Genomic DNA, 20,914 nt, shown 5'->3' on the forward strand with positions numbered 1-20,914 from the left:
TGATCTATGTAGATTATTTCTGATATTTTATGCCATTTTAAAACAGAACAGTGACGACCTTTCTGCAACAGCCGATAAAACGAGAACGGGCGAAAATGCCGGAAATGTGATTCATTTCTGTCTTCGCCTAAAAGTCATTTTTTTCCTTTTATATAATTGTTTCGGGCTCAAAAGAAAAGTTCTCAAAGTGGAAAGAACAAATGGCTTTATGTGTCATTAAGATGTTTGCTGGAATTATTTTTATGGTCAAGTGACGCAGAGTCTTGTGCGATTATGGTCTTTATGGACGACAGAGTTAAAATCTGCCATTCTCGTAGAATGATTTCATTTTCTTTTTCTGATGTATCCGTTTGCTTTTCCTTTATGAGTGTAATAGGCATCAATTACTGCTGCATGGAAACCATCAACAAGTCGATTTCTTTAAGAGATGGAATTAATATTGTCTTTAGTTGTATTTTATTTATGGCTTTTGATAGATATAGTCATTAGATAGATATAAAGATAGATAGATAGACAGATAGAATTGAAACTAGAAGTTTATATACACTATATAAGAAACATATGTATGTTTTTCTCAATATCTGACATGAAATCAGAATAAACCTTTCTCGTTTTAGGTTAATTAGGATTATCATAATTATTAATATTTACCAAATTCTAGAATAATGAGATAGAGAGAATGTTTTAAGGCAATTTTCTTACTTACTACAAAGTCAAACGTTTACATACATTTCATTAGTATTTGGTACCATTACCCTTAAAATGAATGACTTGGGTCAAATGTTTGGGATATCCTTCCACAAGCTTCCTACAATAGTTGGTTGGAACTTGGGCCCATTCCTCCTGACAAAACTGGTGTAACTGATTCAGGTGCACACTCACATTCATCTCTGGGACCCAGAACCAGTCTCCTTCCTGAGCAGGATGATGGCTGGACATTTCCATCTTGTTTGTACTTGCGTATAATTGTTTGTACAGATGAATGAGGCACCTTCAGGTATTTTGAAATGGTTCCCAAAGATGGGCCAGACGGTTCTCTTCCTGATATTTTGGCTAATTTCATGAGACATTCCCATGATTCTACACAAAGAAGCAGTGGCTTCAGAAGCTTCAAAACACATGGCATCATTATATGGGCAGTCCAGAATTGTTTAAAGGTATAGTAATCTTAGTGTATGCAAACTTTTGACTTTGCAGTAAGTAATAAAAAATACCTTAAAACATTCTCATTATTCAGGCATTTGGCAAATATTAATAACTAGATGAAGGCCCGATGCTATTGCATCGGGAGGGCGGGAATGTCACGATGGGGGCAGGCTTTGCAGCATTGAGAATCTCTCACCCTATGTGCTCACCCACCTATCCACTCTCTCTTTCCCCATGTGCTGACTTCTCCCGTCTGTGCTCTCTTCTTTGACCTGTCTATCCCATGTGCTATCCCCCTTGTCTGCTGTCTCTCTCCTTCCTGTGCTGTGTTCTCCCCTCATGTGCTGTCCCATTTGAGCTGTCTTTCCCATGTGCTCTGTCTTTCTCACCCCTGTACGCTTTCTCTCTCCCCATCTGCTGTCTTCTCCACTCATGTCATCTTTTCTTTGATCTGTGTATCCCATGTGCTCCGGTGTGGTGTGCTGGTTCCATCTTGTGAGCATAGTATTGCTGTTAAGACTGCAGGTTTCTGTTTGCGGTGCTATTGTTACCTTGTGGCATCCTGTGATAATCTAATGACTTTTGCATCAGGGGACTCATGTGCTTGACGCCTGTGCTTAAATGCATGGTTTTTGTCCCAGCGATGCTGTTGCTCTTCAAGACTCTCATTTGCCTGTTGTTGTCTTCGACGTTGTGCCTTTGCTGCTTTCCTTTCATTGTCATTGGTGTACTTTTTAGGAGGAGCCATGTTGGCATTGATATTTGCTTTTTAAAGGTAGTTTTCCCACAGCGAAAGTTCATTTTAAAAATTGTCTGTGTCTGACTGTGTACAGAACATACCATAGCTATTGGGCAGGGGAGGAAGCAAAAGTCAATACTGACATTACAGCAGGAGATCGCAGAGGATACATTTTGTGAGGTAAAATATTGTTTAAAAACAGTCAGTGAAATATTTTACCTGACAAAAGAAATCCTCTGTGATCCCCTGCTGTAATGTCAGTATTGTCTTTTGCTTCCTCCCCTGCCCAGGGGATGTGGCATGCTCCGTACATGGTCAGACACAGTCAATTTTTTAAATTAACTTTCGTTCGTGGGAAAACCCCTTTAATGTGACCTTCTTCCTCTGCCTGTAGACACGTCACACATCTTGCTGCCGGGATCAGCCCAATGATTCACTGCACCTGCATGGAATTCACCTCCTCCTGTACGAAGATGGCAGCGGTCAGTGAATCAATCGGCTGATCTGGACGGAACAGGATGTGAAGACATTACAAGCTAAGTATATATTAAGATTATGGTAATCCTAATTGACCAAAAATGGGAAAGGTTTATTCTGATTTCATGTAAATATTGAGAAAAACATGAATATGTGTCTTTTTATATAGTGTATGTAAACTTCTGGTTTCAGCTGTAGATAGATAGATAGATAGATAGATAGATAGATAGATAGATAGATAGATAGATAGACAGATATGAGATAGATAGATAGATAGACAGATAGACAGATATGAGATAGATAGACAGATTTAGACAGATAGATAGATAGATAGATAGATAGATAGATAGATAGATAGATAGATAGATAGATAGATAGATATCAAACCAAGAAATCAAACCATAGATGTCCATAAATTATGTGTAATTATTATTAGAAGTGACACAGGGAAAAAGCATTGAATAAGCTTACTGAAATTTATTTAATACTTATACAAAGGCATTTGTTGGTGATGACAGCTTAAAGAAGCCTCCTGTTTGGAGAAACTAGTCACATGCATTGCTCAGATGTAATTTTGGACCATTCTTACACACAAACACTCTTCAAATTCTGAACTCAAACCATGATGTTGCCACCTACAAATTTCAAAGTTGGTATGGTGTTTTAGGAGTGATGAGTGGTAGGTAGTGCCTTTTGGCCTCCAAACATGGTGTGTATAATAGAATCCAAAGAGTTCAATTTTGACCTCATGTGTTGTGAATTCTGTGGCAGAGCTCCCTCCTGTGGTCACAAGTGGTACTTCGGCTGATTCTGTCTGTGAGCTTCCGTTGGTGGAGGAGAGTGGTACTGCGGCTTCTGAGTTTCCTTCCTCAGGTGATGTGGTGAAGTCGTTAGGTGCTGCTCTATTTAACTCCACCTGGTGCTCTGATCCTGGCCTCCAGTCAATGTTCTAGTATAGGACTTGCTTCCTCCTGGATCTTTCCCGTGGCCTGCTGCTCTGCATAGCTAAGTTCCGCTTTTGTTATTTTGTTTGCTGTTTTTTTCTGTCCAGCTTGCTTGTTTGTTTTTTGCTTGCTTGCTGGAAGCTCTGGGACGCAGAGGGTGTACCTCCGTGCCGTTAGTTCGGTACGGAGGGTCTTTTTGCCCCCTTTGCGTGGTTATTTGTAGGGTTTTGTGTTGACCGCAAAGTTACCTTTCCTATCCTCGCTCTGTTCAGAAAGTCGGGCCTCACTTTGCTTAATCTATTTCATCTCTACGTTTGTCTTTTCATCTTAACTCACAGTCATTATATGTGGGGGCTGCCTTTTCCTTTGGGGTATTTCTCTGAGGCAAGGTAGGCTTATTTTCTATCTTCAGGCTAGCTAGTTTCTCAGGCTGTGCCGAGTTGCATAGGGAGCGTTAGGCGCAATCCACGGCTGCCTCTAGTGTGTGTTGGAGAGGATTAGGGATTGCGGTCAGCAGAGTTTCCACGTCTCAGAGCTCGTTCTATGTTTTTGGGTTATTGTCAGGTCACTGTATGTGCTCTGGCTTCTATGTCCATTGTGGTACTGAATTGCCTTATTCACAACAGTACTGGAGGCCCAAAGTACTAATGATTCCCAATAGAGGGAAAAAAGAAGTTCTGAGACCATTTTTTTTTTCTTTGCACTGTGTTTTGCCTTTTTTTTCCCCTAGACATTTGGGTGGTTCAGGACACAGGTGTGGACATGGACATTCAGGGTCTGTGCTCTTCAATGGATAATCTCGTTATAAATGTACAAAAGATTCAAGATTTGGTGGTTCAGAAGCCTATGTTAGAACCAAGAATTCCTATTCCTGATTTGTTTTATGGTGATAGAGCCAAGTTTGTGAATTTCAAAAATAATTGCAAACTGTTTCTGGCCTTGAAACCTCGCTCCTCTGGTGACCCAGTTCAACAAGTGAGAATTATTGTTTCTTTTTTGCGTGGCGACCCTCAAGACTGGGAATTTTCCCTTGCGCCAGGAGATCCTGCATTAAGTAATATTGATGCGTTTTCCTGGCGCTCGGATTGCTGTACGATGAACCTAATTTGGTGGATCAGGCAGAGAAAAATTTGCTGGATCTGTGTCAGGGTCCGGATGAGATTGAGATTTACTGTCAGAAATTTAGAAGGTGGTCCATGCTCATTCAATGGAATGAAGGTGCACTCGCAGCTATTTTCAGAAAGGGTCTCTCTGAAGCCCTTAAGGATGTCATGGTGGGATTTCCTATGCCTGCGGGCCTAAATGAGTCTATGTCTCTGGCCATTCAGATCGGTCGACGCTTGCGTGAGCGTAAATCTGTGCACCATTTGGCGGTATTATCTGATCATAAACCTGAGCCTATGGAGTGCGATAGGACTTTGACCAGAGTTGAACGGCAAGAGCACAGACGTCAGAATGGGCTGTGTTTCTACTGTGGTGATTCCACTCATGCTATCTCTGATTGTCCTAAACGCACTAAGCGGTTCGCTAGGTCTGCCACCATTGGTACAGTACAGTCAAAATTTCTTTTGTCCGTTACTTTGATCTGCTCTTTGTCATCCTATTCTGTCATGGCATTTGTGGATTCAGGCGGTGCCCTGAATTTGATGGACTTGGAGTATGCCAGGCGTTGTGGGTTTTTCTTGGAGCCCTTGCAGTGTCCTATTCCACTGAGAGGAATTGATGCTACGCCTTTGGCCAAGAATAAGCCTCAGTATTGGACCCAGCTGACCATGTTCATGGCTCCTGCACATCAGGAGGATATTCGCTTTCTGGTGTTGCATAATCTGCATGATGTGGTCGTGTTGGGGTTGCCATGGCTACAGGTCCATAATCCAGTATTAGATTGGAAATCCATGTCTGTGTCCAGCTGGGGTTGTCAGGGGGTACATGGTGATGTTCCATTCCTGTCTATTTGATCATCCACCCCTTCTGAGGTCCCATAGTTCTTGTCTGATTACCGGGATGTATTTGATGAGCCCAAGTCCGATGCCCTTCCTCCGCATAGGGATTGTGATTGTGCTATCGATTTGATTCCTGGTAGTAAATTTCCAAAAGGGCGACTGTTTAATTTATCTGTACCTGAGCACGCTGCTATGCGGAGTTACGTGAAGGAGTCCTTGGAGAAGGGGCACATTCGCCCGTCATCGTCGCCATTGGGAGCGGGGTTCTTTTTTGTGGCCAAGAAGGATGGTTCGCTGAGACCTTGTATAGATTACCGCCTCCTAAATAAGATCACGGTCAAATTTCAGTACCCCATGCCGCTGTTATCTGACTTGTTTGCTCGGATTAAGGGGGCTAGTTGGTTCACCAAGATAGATCTTCGTGGTGCATATAATCTTGTGCGTATAAAGCGAGGCGATGAATGGAAAACTGCATTTAATACGCCCGAGGGCCATTTTGAATACCTAGTTATGCCATTCGGACTTGCCAATGCTCCATCAGTGTTTCAGTCCTTTATGCATGACATCTTCCGAGAGTACCTGGATAAATTCCTGATTGTGTACTTGGATGATATTTTGGTCTTCTCGGATGATTGGGAGTCTCATGTGAAGCAGGTCAGAATGGTGTTCCAGGTCCTGCGTGCTAATTCTTTGTTTGTGAAGGGATCAAAGTGTCTCTTTGGTGTTCAGAAGGTTTCATTTTTGGGGTTCATTTTTTCCCCTTCTACTATCGAGATGGATCCTGTTAAGGTCCAGGCCATCCATGATTGGACTCAGCCGACTTCTCTGAAGAGTCTGCAAAAGTTCCTGGGCTTTGCTAATTTTTATCGTCGCTTCATCTGCAATTTTTCTAGTATTGCTAAACCATTGACCGATTTGACCAAGAAGGGTGCTGATGTGGTCAATTGGTCTTCTGCTGCTGTGGAAGCTTTTCAAGAGTTGAAGCGTCGTTTTTCTGCTGCCCCTGTGTTATGTCAGCCAGATGTTTCGCTTCCGTTCCAGGTCGAGGTTGATGCTTCTGAAATTGGAGCGGGGGCTGTTTTGTCGCAGAGAAGTTCTGATTGCTCGGTGATGAAACCATGCGCCTTCTTTTCCAGGAAGTTTTCGCCTGCTGAGCAAAATTATGATGCTGGCAATCGAGAGTTGCTGGCCATGAAGTGGGCATTCGAGGAGTGGCGTCATTGGCTTGAAGGAGCTAAGCATCGCGTGGTGGTCTTGACTGATCATAAGAACTTGACTTATCTCGAGTCTGCCAAACGGTTCAATCCTAGACAGGCTCGCTGGTCGCTGTTTTTCTCCCGTTTCGACTTTGTGGTTTCGTACCTTCCGGGCTCTAAAAATATGAAGGCGGATGCCCTGTCTAGGAGTTTTGTGCCCGACTCTCCAGGTTTATCTGAGCCGGCGGGTATTCTCAAAGAGGGAGTAATTGTGTCTGCCATCTCCCCTGATTTGCGGCGGGTGCTGCAAAAATTTCAGGCTAATAAACCTGATTGTTGCCCAGCGGAGAAACTGTTTGTCCCTGATAGGTGGACGAATAGAGTTATCTCTGAGGTTCATTGTTCTGTGTTGGCTGGTCATCCTGGAATCTTTGGTACCAGAGAGTTAGTGGCTAGATCCTTTTGGTGGCCATCTCTGTCACGGGATGTGCGTTCTTTTGTTCAGTCCTGTGGGATTTGTGCTCGGGCTAAGCCCTGCTGTTCTCGTGCTAGTGGGTTGCTTTTGCCCTTGCCGGTCCCGAAGAGGCCTTGGACACATATCTCTTTGGATTTTATTTCAGATCTTCCCGTCTCTCAAAAAATGTCAGTCATTTGGGTGGTTTGTGATCGCTTCTCTAAGATGGTCCATTTGGTACCCTTGTCTAAATTACCTTCCTCCTCTGATTTGGTGCCATTGTTCTTCCAGCATGTGGTTCGTTTACATGGCATTCCGGAGAATATCGTTTCTGACAGAGGTTCCCAGTTTGTTTCAAGGTTTTGGCGAGCCTTTTGTGCTAGGATGGGCATTGACTTGTCTTTTTCCTCGGCTTTCCATCCTCAGACTAATGGCCAGACCGAACGAACCAATCAGACCTTGGAAACATATCTGAGATGCTTTGTTTCTGCTGATCAGAATGACTGGGTGTCCTTTTTGCCTTTGGCTGAGTTCGCCCTTAATAATGGGGCTAGCTCGGCTACCTTGGTTTCGCCGTTTTTCTGCAACTCTGGGTTCCATCCTCGTTTCTCTTCAGGGCAAGTTGAGTCTTCGGACTGTCCTGGTGTGGATACTGTGGTGGACAGGTTGCAGCAGATCTGGACTCATGTAGTGGACAATTTGACCTTGTCCCAGGAGAAGGCTCAACGTTTTGCTAATCGCAGACGCTGTGTGGGTCCCCGACTTCGTGTTGGGGATTTGGTTTGGTTGTCATCTCGTCATATTCCTATGAAGGTTTCCTCTCCTAAATTTAAGCCTCGTTTCATTGGTCCATATAGGATTTCTGAGGTTCTTAATCCTGTGTCTTTTCGTTTGATCCTTCCAGATTCATTTTCCATCCATAACGTATTCCATAGGTCATTGTTGCGGAGATACGTGGCACCTATGGTTCCATCTGTTGATCCTCCTGCCCCGGTTTTGGTGGAGGGGGAGTTGGAGTATATTGTGGAGAAGATTTTGGATTCTCGTGTTTCGAGACGTAAACTCCAGTATCTGGTTAAGTGGAAGGGTTATGCTCAGGAAGATAATTCCTGGGTCTTTGCCTCTGATGTCCATGCTCCTGATCTTGTTCGTGCCTTTCATATGGCTCATCCTGGTCGTCCTGGGGGTTCTGGTGAGGGTTCGGTGACCCCTCCTCAAGGGGGGGTACTGTTGTGAATTCTGTGGCAGAGCTCCCTCCTGTGGTCACAAGTGGTACTTTGGCTGATTCTGTCTGTGAGCTTCCGTTGGTGGAGGAGAGTGGTACTGCGGCTTCTGAGTTTCCTTCCTCAGGTGATGTGGTGAAGTCGTTAGGTGCTGCTCTATTTAACTCCACCTGGTGCTCTGATCCTGGCCTCCAGTCAATGTTCTAGTATAGGACTTGCTTCCTCCTGGATCTTTCCTGTGGCCTGCTGCTCTGCATAGCTAAGTTCCGCTTTTGTTATTTTGTTTGCTGTTTTTTTCTGTCCAGCTTGCTTGTTTGTTTTTTGCTTGCTTGCTGGAAGCTCTGGGACGCAGAGGGTGTACCTCTGTGCCGTTAGTTCGGTACGGAGGGTCTTTTTGCCCCCTTTGCGTGGTTATTTGTAGGGTTTTGTGTTGACCGCAAAGTTACCTTTCCTATCCTCGCTCTGTTCAGAAAGTCGGGCCTCACTTTGCTTAATCTATTTCATCTCTACGTTTGTCTTTTCATCTTAACTCACAGTCATTATATGTGGGGGCTGCCTTTTCCTTTGGGATATTTCTCTGAGGCAAGGTAGGCTTATTTTCTATCTTCAGGCTAGCTAGTTTCTCAGGCTGTGCTGAGTTGCATAGGGAGCGTTAGGCGCAATCCACGGCTGCCTCTAGTGTGTGTTGGAGAGGATTAGGGATTGCGGTCAGCAGAGTTTCCACGTCTCAGAGCTCGTTCTATGTTTTTGGGTTATTGTCAGGTCACTGTATGTGCTCTGGCTTCTATGTCCATTGTGGTACTGAATTGCCTTATTCACAACACTCATGTGACCAGACTATATTCTCCCAGTATTTCACATGATTGTCTAAATGTTGTTGAGCAAACTTTAAGGGTATGTGCACACGTCAGGATTTTCTAGCAGAAATTTCCTGACAAAAACCGGACATTTCTGCCAGAAATCTGCATGCGTTTTTTTGCGGTTTTAACGTGTTTTTCGTGCGTTGTTTGTGTGTTTTTTCCCAAATGCATAGAATAGCGGGAAAAACGCAGAAAATCCGCAAAGTTAATGAACATGCTGCTTTTTTTACCGCAATGCAGTTTTTTTGCGGAAAAAACGCATCATGTGCACAAAAATTGTAGAATGCATTCTAAATGATAGGATGAATATGTCTGCAGTTTGTAATGCATTTTTATCGCGAAAAAACCTGAACGTGTGCACATACCCTAAATGCGCTTGCATATGCTTTCTGTTCAGCAATGGAGTCTTGTGTGGTGAGCGTGGACACAAACCATGGAGATTGAGTACACTACTTATAATTTTCTTTGAAGCAATTATACCTGCTGATTTCAGGTCTTTCTGCAACTCTCCACAGGTGGTCCTTGGCTTTTGGACAACTCTTCTTATAATTCTTTTCACTCCTCTATTTGAAATCATGTGGGGAACACCTGGCCGTGGCCGGTTTTTGGTGAAATTATGTTCTTTCCACTTCCAGAATATGGCCCCAACAGTGCTCACTGGAACCTTGACTAGTTTAGAAATTCTTCTGTAACCAATGCCATTAGTATGTTTTGAAACAATAAGGTTGCAAAGGCCATGAGATAGCTCACTAGTGGCAGGATTGCTTTCCAGTTACTCATAGATTTCAGCTGGTGTCATGACTTTCCATGGCTTTTTGCACCTCTCTTTCTTGATGTTTTCACTACTTTTTCCCTGTGTAATTACTTATTGTTACAAATATCTTAATTTTGGACATCTATGGTTTGATTTATTTGCCTGCTATTACTAACATTGGGTGAGAATTTCATATCAATAGCACCTTTAGAAATAAATTTACTTAGAAAATTGGTAACAAGGTCAATACTTATTTTACCCACAGTGTATGGCTGTCAAGATTGGTTCAAGAGACACATGGCCTGTCCACACATCATGGTCAGTACTTGGTCTGCGACATATGGATATGTGATAGATATGTGAACCTGGCCTCATCCCCATCAGACGCCTATCAACTAGCCAAATCAGATCATACACTTTGCATTGCAATGAGGGGCAGCACCCCAAAACTCTGTGTCTACAAATTGAGATTCTGGTTTGGCTTTTATCCTAAATCATGTGGAATGGCTTGTTACAGGGTCGATATTTACCTTTAGGATAGCTACCTCCCATAGATATTATACCTTTCCTCTAATTGTCCCACTCTTGGTTTTAGCTTACAAATACTGATGTAAAATGCTAACCAAATAATGAATGTGTGCACGTGGTCTTATAAGTATACAGACTGCACAGGACCGACATGCTGCCTCCTCATCCTCTACATCAGAGCCGTGCAGGAATTGTGCACTGCAGCACAGAGCTCAGCAGTAGTTTAGTGTTGTCTCTCCCACCACTGCCTCATATACTGACCACTGCCTTATAGGCAGGAAGATATATGACCTAGGGTGTATGGAGGTGGAGGGGCGGCCACTTACCTGTATTGTTTGACTTTGGTAAACCTTTATTACATGAAAGTTGAAGCTGTAGATTCCTTTCCTTGGAGCCACAAACACCGATTCCAGAGTGAAAAAGTTTCCCACGTTTACTAAGATCTATAATACAAAGAGACAGCGATTATGGAGATCTGCACCTTCTAAACTTGTCTGCAGCACCTTGAAGATCACACTACAGAATAGTTTACCTAAACCGATCCAAAATGCTGTGCTGAAAATTCTCCAAATTTACAGAACTACAGCTTTTAGGAAGGTGTGGAAAAATGTTGTAAAGTAGGAATGTTTTTATTTTTAAAACAGAAGGTTAATACCGTATATGCTCGAGTATAAGCCGAGAATTTCAGCCCATCCTTTTTAGGCTGAAATTGCCCCTCCCGGCTTATACTCGAGTCATTCCCAGGGGTCGGCAGGGGAGGGGGAGCAGCAGCAGCTGTGTAATAATACTAACCTGCTCCTGGCGCAATGTTCCTGGTTCCCCGGCGCCGGCAGCTTCTTCCTGTAGTGAGCGGTCACATGGTACCACTCATTACAGTAATGAATTTGGACCCCACTCCACTCCCATAGGGGTGGAGCCGCATATTCATTACTGTAATGAGCAGAACCATGTGACCGCTCACTACAGGAAGAAGCTGCTGGCGCCGGGGAACCAGGGACACCACGCCAGGAGCAGGTGAGTATAACGCAGTGCGCGATATTCACCTGCTCTGCGTTCCACCGCCGCCGGCCGCCGCTGCGTGTGCGCTGCCCTCTGCCTGAACAGTCAGTGCAGAGGACGGGGAAAGCAGCGGTGGCTGGCGGCGGTGGAACGTGGAGCAGGTGAATATAGCCAGTACCGGGGGCCTGAGCGACGAGAGGTGAGAATGTGATTTTTTTTTTTATCGCAGCAACAGCATATGGGGTAAATGTCTACACGGAGCATCTTATGGGGCCATAAGCAACGTTTGTGGAGCATTACATGGGGCAAATGACTGTATGGAGCATCTTATGGGGCCATAAGCAATGTTTGTGAAGCATTACATGGGGCAAATGACTGTATGGAGCATCTTATGGGGCCATAAGCAACGTTTGTGGAGCATTACATGGGGCAAATGACTGTATGGAACATCTTATGGGGCCATAAGCAACGTTTGTGAAGCATTACATGGGGCAAATGACTGTATGGAGCATCTTATGGGGCTATAAGCAATGTTTGTGGAGCATTATATGGGGCAAATATCTTTATAGAGCATCTTATGGGGCCATAATCAACGTTTGTGGAGCATTATATGGGGCAAATATCTTTATAGAGCATCTTATGGGGCCATAATTAACGATTGTTAAGCATTATATGGGGCAAATGTCTGTATGGAGCATCTTATCAGGCCATAATCAACGTTTGTGGAGCTTTATATGGGGCAAATATCTTTATGGGGCATCTTATGGGGCCATAATCCGCATTTGTGAAGCATTATATGGGGCATATTTTAATACAGAGCATCTTATGGGGCCCATCATAAACTTTATGGAGCATTGTATGGGGCTCCTGATTCAATATGGATATTCAAAAACACTTAACCTACTGATGTCTCAATTAATTTTACTTTTATTGGTATTTATTTGTATTTTTGACATTTACCGGCAGCTGCTGCATTTCCCACCCTAGGCTTATACTCGAGTCATTAAGTTTTCCCAGTTTTTTGTGGCAAAATTAGGGGTCTCGGCTTATAGTCGGGTCGGCTTATACTCGAGTATATGCAGTAGTTTATTTATCATCAATTTACAAACTGTAAAGAAAATGAACAGAAGAGAAATCTAAATCAGATCAATAGAGTATTCCAAACATCTTGGAGAACTAACCACAGATCTGTGGATGTCGCTTGTGCAAATCCTTCTGTCTCCTCATGTAATCCCAGACAGACTGGATGGTGTGAGTGTAAGGGTGTGACAGAGTCGGGTTGCACTTCTTCCCCTTTAAAACAAATGTAAGCTTTTATGACTGTTGTATGTATTTGTGAACCTGCCTGTAAGGCTAGAAACAATAGTTAGATAGCATAGTTAAGAATAGTGCAGTATTATTAAAGGGAACCTGTTACCCCCAAAATTGAAGGTGAGCTAAGCCCACCGGCATCAAGGGCTTATCTACAGCATTCTAGAATGCTGTAGATAAGCCCCCGATGTATCGTAAAAGATGAGAAAAAGAGGTTAGATTATACTCACCCAGAATGCTGTAGATAAGCCCCTGATGCTAGTGGGCTTAGCTCACCTTCGATTTTGGGGGTGACAGGTTCCCTTTAAGAGAAGTTATGCCCACATCACAAGGGACTTTCCAGGTTGAGAGGAGTTAGAGATGGGTGCAATGTACTTGAGTGTAGAGAATTCCTGATTAAGATCAGAGTTGGTGTTATAGCAAGATGAGAAAGAAGACAAATAAGCCAAGGGGCTGGAGAGTATAAAGGAAATACGGGACCCCAAAGAGAAGCAGCATGCGGCGGTCGCTATCAAGTTCAGTGATCCTTCAGGAGATATCCGGGGTCTACGATCTGAATTAGGCAGAGCTACAAGTGACTTTTTGTTCTTCCAAGGGAAGCCAGATGGGAGATAGACTGAAACTAGTGGACCTAAGGGCATGAGAGCTGCAGGGGTGAAATTAATGTCTTCGGGACTAGGATTATAAGGATTTGCAGGGAAAGATCAAGAATTGCAAAGGAAAATGAACTATACTGCATTTGTACCGGAACTCCTGTGTTTGAGTAAAGTTGAGTAGTTGGATGTGAACCCTGAGTCTGGAATCATTATTGTAGACTCCAAATCTGGAACCAAAGGTGCATGACAAGAAGGAACCTCGAAGTCTAAAGTGAGTGTTCTGATTTGCACACACAACAGACAGAACATTACAGGTTCTTTGTGGGGTGTGGAAACATAACAGTCTCTCGCAATGACTACCACCCAGGCCACCTCACATGAGATTAGGGCTGTGTGGGGCTGTATTATTATTATTATTTATTGTTATAGCGCCATTTATTCCATGGCGCTTTACATGTGAGGAGGGGTATACATAATAAAAACAAGTACAATAATCTTAAACAATACAAGTCATAACTGGTACAGGAGGAGTGAGGACCCTGCCCGCGAAGGCTCACAATCTACAAGGGATGGGTGAGGATACAGTAGGCGAGGATAATAAGTGTATAATCACTTCCAGAAGGATTTGCAAAAGCCTACATTCACAGGAGATTGGTGGTTAGTTCTCCTAAATGTTTGGAGCAACCTCTCTGCCGAGTTACTTCAGAAACTGTGTACAAGTCCGTGGGATGAATCCTTTCAGCAAGCACAATCCATGCTGTAGGGATTCTCCACTGTTGCTGTTGAGAGCGGGTGGTCATGTGACCACAAGTATCTGATTTGCATACATAGATTCACGTGCCGACTTGACCTCATGCAATGAGTTGAGCAAAGTCAAGCAAGTCAAGACAGAATGTGGTCGGAATTACTGTATGCAAGTATGGAGAATCTTGACAACGTGTGGTGCACACACTGTAAGGAGTTAGCAAAGAGTGACTGAATACCTTCATCTCAAGCTTGAACAGTTCATTGAATGTCTTTTTATTGGATTTGTAGCTCTGTATTACTAAACTGTGACAATAGACCTAAAAAGTTATAATATGGAATTTACTTATTTTTTTGTTTGTTTTTTCATTTTTGTCTCCTTCTGCCTTCTTTTTACTAGACATGTCTTTTATTTTACATAATTTTCAAGCAAAAATGTCCTCATTCAATTTATATGATTTTTTTTGTTGCTGAAGGAATTAATAAAATACCTATTCCACAATGGTATTTTTATTTTTATGCCACTCCCTGCTTAAAATTAATAGTGAGCATATTTGTATTGCATGGTTCAATATGAGCATGGGAATGTCTTAAAATTATGGTACATATTCATATTCTATGCTTTTTACTGATGAATTACATTATTTTCAAAATATGTTTTTTTTAGATTTTTGTGCTGTGACACAATTTTTTAATGGTTTGATCGCATTGCCGGGACTGATGGGAAATGGACAAATAGAGACACCTCCTGTTTTAAGCAGAGATCTATAATGATATTGGTGCGAAAGGGATATGAGTTAACTCTGATCCTCGTTGCTAGCGCTTGATGGTAGTAGCCATCATCCAGTGGGTGATCTCACCTGTGCAATCATCATTAACCCCAAGAGTGGTTTGAATGTTAATGACCGGGCCAATTTTTACAATTCTGACCACTGTCCCTTTATGAGGTTATAACTCTGGAATGCTTCAACGGATCCTGGTGATTCTGACATTGTTTTCTTGTGACATATTGTTCTTCATGGTAGTGGTAAAATTTCTTTGATATTACCTGTGTTTATTTGTGAAAAAAATGGAAATTTGGCGAAAATTTTGAAAATTTCGCAATTTTCCAACTTTGAATTTTTATGCAATTAAATCACAGAGATATGTCACACAAAATACTTAACAAGTAACATTTCCCACATGTCTACTTTACATCAGCACAATTTTGGAACCAAAATTTTTTTTTTGTTAGGGAGTTATAAGGGTTAGGCTAGGTTCACATTGCGTCAAGTCCATGGCGTTAAACGGATCCGTTAAACGTATGTACAGAAAAGGAGCCAATTTGTCGAAAAATCGACGTCACGTTAACGCTTGCGTTAACGCATGTGACCGCGTTTTTCTAATTTGGATGTCCATTCGCGAAGTGTCCGTTTGTCTGCGTTTGTCACTGTCAATAAAGTTGTTCTTTTTCTCCTTTTGTCATTGTCGGGTGTGGGTGCAGACTCATTCTCCATTTTGAAAGCATTGAGTGAACTTCTGCTAGCAAGATGTTTGTGTCTGAGCTCGTTAGATTTCGCTTGATGCGGTTGCGACTTCGGCAGAGAAAGCGTAGTTTGCAAAGGAGATATTGGATCCACGAAGTGAATTTCTTGCAGAATACATATGGTGCCTTTCACACCCTGTATGTTCAGCTTCGGGATCATCCCTTCAAATTCCAATGCTATCTACAGATGTCCATTGAGACCTTTGATGTTCTGCTCTCACATGTGAAGGATGAGATACATCATCATCGCAGCACTTTCCATGAAAGCATCTGTGCGGAGCAACGTTTAGTAGTGACTGTGAGGTAATTATACATTTTTTTTATCATTCTATTTTTTTTGTTAGGGAGTTTTTACAACACCATTTGTTTAGGAACCACATCACATTTGAAGTGCAGTAACTTTGAGGGGTCTATATGATAGAAAATACCCAAGTGTGACACCATTCTAAAAACTGCACCCCTCAAGGTGCTCAAAACCACATTCAAGAAGATTATTAACTCTTCAGGTGTTTCACAGGAATTTCTGGAATGTTTAAATAAAAATGAACATTTAATTTTTTTTCACTAAAAATTTACTTCAGCTCCAATTTGTTTTATTTTACCAAGGGTAAGATGAGAAAATGGACCCCAAAAGTTCTTGTACAATTTGTCCTCAGTACACCGATACCCCAGTGTAAACCACTGTTTGGGGCGCATGACTGAGCTCAGAAGCGAAGGAGCGCCATTTGACTTTTCAATGCAAAATTGACAGGAATTGAGATGGGATGCCATGTTGCGTTTGGAGAGCCACTGATGTGCCTAAACATTGAAACCCCCCACAAGTGACACCATTTTAGAAAGTAGACCCCTAAGGAACTTATCTAGATGTGTGGTGAGCACTTTGACCCACCTAGGGCTTCACAGAAGTTTATAATGCAGAGCCGTAAAAATAAAAAAAATAAAAATTTCCCACAAAAATTATTTTTTAGCCCCCAGTTTTGTATTTTCCCAAGGGTAACAGGAGAAATTGGACCCCAAAAGTTGTTGTCCAATTTGTTCTGAGTACGCTGATACCCCATATGTGGGGGGGGGGGGAACCACCGTTTGGGCGCATGGGAGGGCTCGGAAGGGAAGGAGCGCCATTTGGAATTCAGACTTAGATGGAATGGTCTGCAGGCATCACATTGCGTTTGCAGAGCCCCTAATGTACCTAACCAATACCAACCCCCCACAAGTGACACCATTTTGGAAAGTAGACCCCCTAAGGAACTCATCTAGATGTGTTGTGAGAGCTTTGAACCCTCAAGTGTTTTACTACAGTTTATAACACAGAGCCGTGCAAATAAAAAATATTTTTTTTCCACAAAAATTATATTTTAGCCCCCAGTTTTGTATTTTTCCAAGGGTAACAGTTGAAATTGGACCCTAAACATTCTTGTCCAATTTGTCCTGAGTACGCTGATACCCGATATGTGAGGGGAACTGTTGTGAATTCAGCTTTTGGGCTCCCTCCGGTGGTTGTAGAGGGTAATGCAGTTGTGCCTGGACTGCAGGAGTGGACAGGTGTATCTACTAATTGCAAAACTGACTGGGGTATAAAGCTTTGCTGGATCCTTTAGTCAGTGCCAGTTGTCCATTGTTCTTGAAGGATTCACTTCCCTGCTGGTCTCTCCAGTTTGCTGTGTTTTTCTACAAAGATAAGTCCTGGCTTTGTTTTTGCTGTCCACCTGCAGTGGACCTTATAGTTCTGTGCATTTTTATGTTTTTGTCTTGTCCAGCTTGGTCTGTGAAGGATTTTTTGCTGCCTAGCTATTTCTCTGGAGATGCAAATATACCCCCCATGTCTTTAGTCAGATGTGGTGATCTGTATTTTCTGGGGTGGATATTTTCTAGTATTTTTATGCTGACTGCATAGTACTCTGTTCTATTCTTTCTTTTTAGCTAGTATGGCCTCCTATGCTAAAATCTGATTTCATTTCTGCGTATGTTTTTTCCCTCTCCTCTCACAGTCAATATTTGTGGGGGGCTATCTATCCTTTGGGGATTTTCTCTGAGGCAAGATAGGTTTCCTGTTTCTGTCTTTAGGGGTAGTTAGATCTTAGGCTGTGTCGAGGGGTCTAGGGAGTGCTAGGTACCCCCCGCGGCTACTTTTAGTTGCGCTGCTAGGTTCAGGGTTTGCGGTCAGTACAGGGACCACCTTCTCCAGACTACGTCTCATGCTGCTCCAAGGCCACCAGATCATAACAGGGAACCACCGTTTGAGCGCATGGCAGAGCTCGGAAGGGAAGGAGCATCATTTGGAATGCAGACTTAAATGGATTGGTCTGCAGGCATCACATTGCGTTTGCAGAGCCCCTGATGTACCTAAACAGTAGAAACCCCCCACAAGTGACCCCATACTGGAAACTAGACCCCCCAAGGAACTTATCTAGATGTGTTGTGAGAACTTTGAACCCCCAAGTGTTTCACTACAGTTTATAACGCAAAGCCGTGAAAATAAAAATAAAAATTTTTCCCACAAAAATTATTTTTAGCCCCCAGTTTTGTATTTTCCCAAGGGTAACAGGAGCAATTGGACCCCAAAAGTTGTAGTCCAATTTGTCCTGAGTACGCTGATTCCCCAAATGTGGGGGGGAACCACCGTTTGGGCGCATGGGAGGGCTCGGAAAGGAAGGAGCATCATTTGGAATGCAGACTTAGATGGATTGGTCTGCAGGTGTCACATTGCGTTTGCAGAGCCCCTAATGTACCTAAACAGTAGAAACCCCCTACAAGTGACCCCATATTGGAAACTAGACCCCCCAAGGAACTTATCTAGATGTGTTGTGAGAATTTTGAACCCCCAAGTGTTTCACTACAGTTTATAATGCAGAGCCGTGAAAATAAAAATAAAAAGTTTTCCCACAAAAATTATATTTTAGCCCCCAGTTTTGTATTTTCCCAAGGGTAACAGAAGAAATTGGACCCCAAAAGTTGTTGTTCAATTTGTCCTGAGTACGCTGATACCCCACATGTTGGGGTAAACCCCTGTTTGGGCACACGGGAGAGCTCAGAAGGGAAGGAGCACTGTTTTACTTTTTCAACGCAGAATTGGCTGGAATTGAGATCGGACGCCATGTCGCGTTTGGAGAGCCCCTGATGTGCCTAAACAGTGGAAACCCACCAATTATAACTGGAACCCTAATCCAAACACACCCCTAACCCTAATCCCAATGGTAACCCTAACCAAACCTCTAACCCTGACACACCCCTAACCCTAATCCCAACCCTATTCCCAACCGTAAATGTAGCCCCAACCCTAACTTTAGCCCCAACCCTAACCCTAACTTTAGCCCCAACCCTAACTGTAGCTTTAACGCTAGCCCCAACCCTAACCCTAGCCCTAACCCTAATGGGAAAATGGAAATAAATACATTTTTTTAATTTTTTAATTTTTCCCTAACTAAGGGGGTGATGAAGGGGGGTTTGACTTACTATTTATAGCTGGTTTTTAGCGGATTTTTATGATTGGCAGCCGTCACACACTGAAAGACGCTTTTTATTGCAAAAAATATTTTTTGCGTTACCACATTTTGAGAGCTATAATTTTTCCATATTTGGGTCCACAGAGTCATGTGAGGCCTTGTTTTTTGCGGGACAAGTTGACGTTTTTATTGGTAACATCTTTGGGCATGTGACATTTTTCGATCGCTTTTTATTCCGATTTTTGTGAGGCAAAATTACCAAAAACCAGCTATTCATGAATTTCTTTTGGGGGAGGCGTTTATACCGTTCCGCGTTTGGTAAAAGTGATAAAGCAGTTTTATTTTTCGGGTCAGTATGATTACAGCGATACCTCATTTATAACATTTTTTTATGTTTTGGCGCTTTTATATGATAAAAACTAGGGTTGAGCGACTTTTAGTTTTTTAGGGTCGAGTCGGTTTCGCGAAACCCGACTATCTCAAAAGTCGAGTCGAGTGGAATCAGCCGATTATCGCGAAAAGTCGGGGATCGACCGAAACACGAAACCCAATGCAAGTCAATGGGGGAGCATAGTCGGCAGTGAGTGGAGGCCAGGAAAACATGTACAGTGCCCATTTTAATGGCAAAAACATACATTCTTGTTAAAGAAGCTTGTCAATCTCAATTTACCTTATAATAATAGTAAGGCATTGGAAATTGGGGGTCATTTGGCTAAAGTTGTGGGGGGTAGGGCTGGTTCAAGTATTTAGTGGGCACAGGAAATCTGGACCACGTCACGGCAGTGGAGCAGGGAGAGATAAGTATTTCAACTTTGCAAGTGCTGTGATCCTGAGCAAGCGGGGGGGGCCCACTCGTTGGCATTGGCACTGGCACAGGGCCCCTCAAAGTACGGCGGTGTGTTTGCACGGCGGGGGCGCCTCCCACCGGCAGCGACACTTTTGCGTACTATGAGGGGCCCTGTGCCAGTGACTTCGCCAACGAGTATTCCTCCCCCCACCTGATGAAGGAACCTGCACTTTCATCTGCACCTTCCTCTTTGTCCCCGTGTAAGGTGGTATGGTATGCGGGAAGGGGAACCTGACTTTCAGCAGGGTCACAATCTTGCTGTGTAGCGTGCACGGGGAATGTTGTGTTATGGGTCAATGTACCAGCAGACTCAGCTATCACTGGCTGGGCAATGGGCAGGATGAGGAGGAAACACAGATATAGGCCCAAAGAATAAAGTGGGCTAAATGCAGTTCAAAATTGGTAACAGGACTAACCAGGGGGCATTGCTTTGTTCAGTGGAGTACAACTGTAATGAGAGGCTGACACAGTGAGTAGGCCCAAATCAGTAAGTAGGCTAAATGCAGTTCAAAATTGGTAACAGAAGTAAACAGGCGGCACTGGTTTGTTCAGTGGAGAACATCAAGGAGCGGCAGACACCGATAGTAGGCCCCAACCCAACTAGTAGGCCAAATGCAGTCTAACATTAACAACTACTTAATGAAAGCCTGAAAATGGAATTTCAGGACAGGAAACCAGGAGAACAGCAAGGAGCGGCAGACACTGTTAGTAGGCCCCAACCCAACTAGTAGGCCAAATGCAGTTGTTCCATTTAACAACTATTTAACAAGAGCCTGAAGATAGAAGCTCAGGAAAGGCAACCAGGAGAACACCTTGGAGCGGCAGACACTGTTAGTAGGTCCCAACCAAACTAGTAGCCCCACTGCAGTTTTAAAATTCCGATAGGCTGAAAACCTGATAATTGCAGGTCATTTTGTTAAAGAGGACAGCTGTATTGAGTGGGGCAGCCAGACACTGCAAGTAGGCCTTACACCACAAAGTTGGCTCGACGCAGGTTTAAAAAAGGTTACATGGGTACACGGTCTTCATTGGTGTGCTCAGTGGAGGACAATTGGAAGGAGGGACCGCAGAAAGACTTAGTAGGCCTAAAATAATAAAATAGGCTCTATGCAGCTTTGATTATGTGGCAACCTGGAACTACTTAACAAGAGCATGAAGATTGAAGCTATGGAGAGGCAACCTGGA

The 20,914-nt window shown here is 43.2% G+C and overlaps 1 protein-coding gene across 1 annotated transcript in view; it reads right to left on the reverse strand.

The window, feature by feature from the left end:
* Positions 1-20,914, reverse strand: part of CBLN4 (cerebellin 4 precursor) — a 72,626-nt gene that overhangs the window by 13,637 nt on the left and 38,075 nt on the right. The window contains exon 2 of the mRNA XM_069750929.1: positions 10,591-10,707. Within this exon, the coding sequence (XP_069607030.1) occupies positions 10,591-10,707 (117 nt within the window). The remainder of the gene's footprint in view (positions 1-10,590; positions 10,708-20,914) is intronic.

The sequence above is a fragment of the Ranitomeya imitator genome, chromosome 2 (assembly GCF_032444005.1).
Source record: "Ranitomeya imitator isolate aRanImi1 chromosome 2, aRanImi1.pri, whole genome shotgun sequence".
Lineage (NCBI taxonomy): Eukaryota > Metazoa > Chordata > Amphibia > Anura > Dendrobatidae > Ranitomeya > Ranitomeya imitator.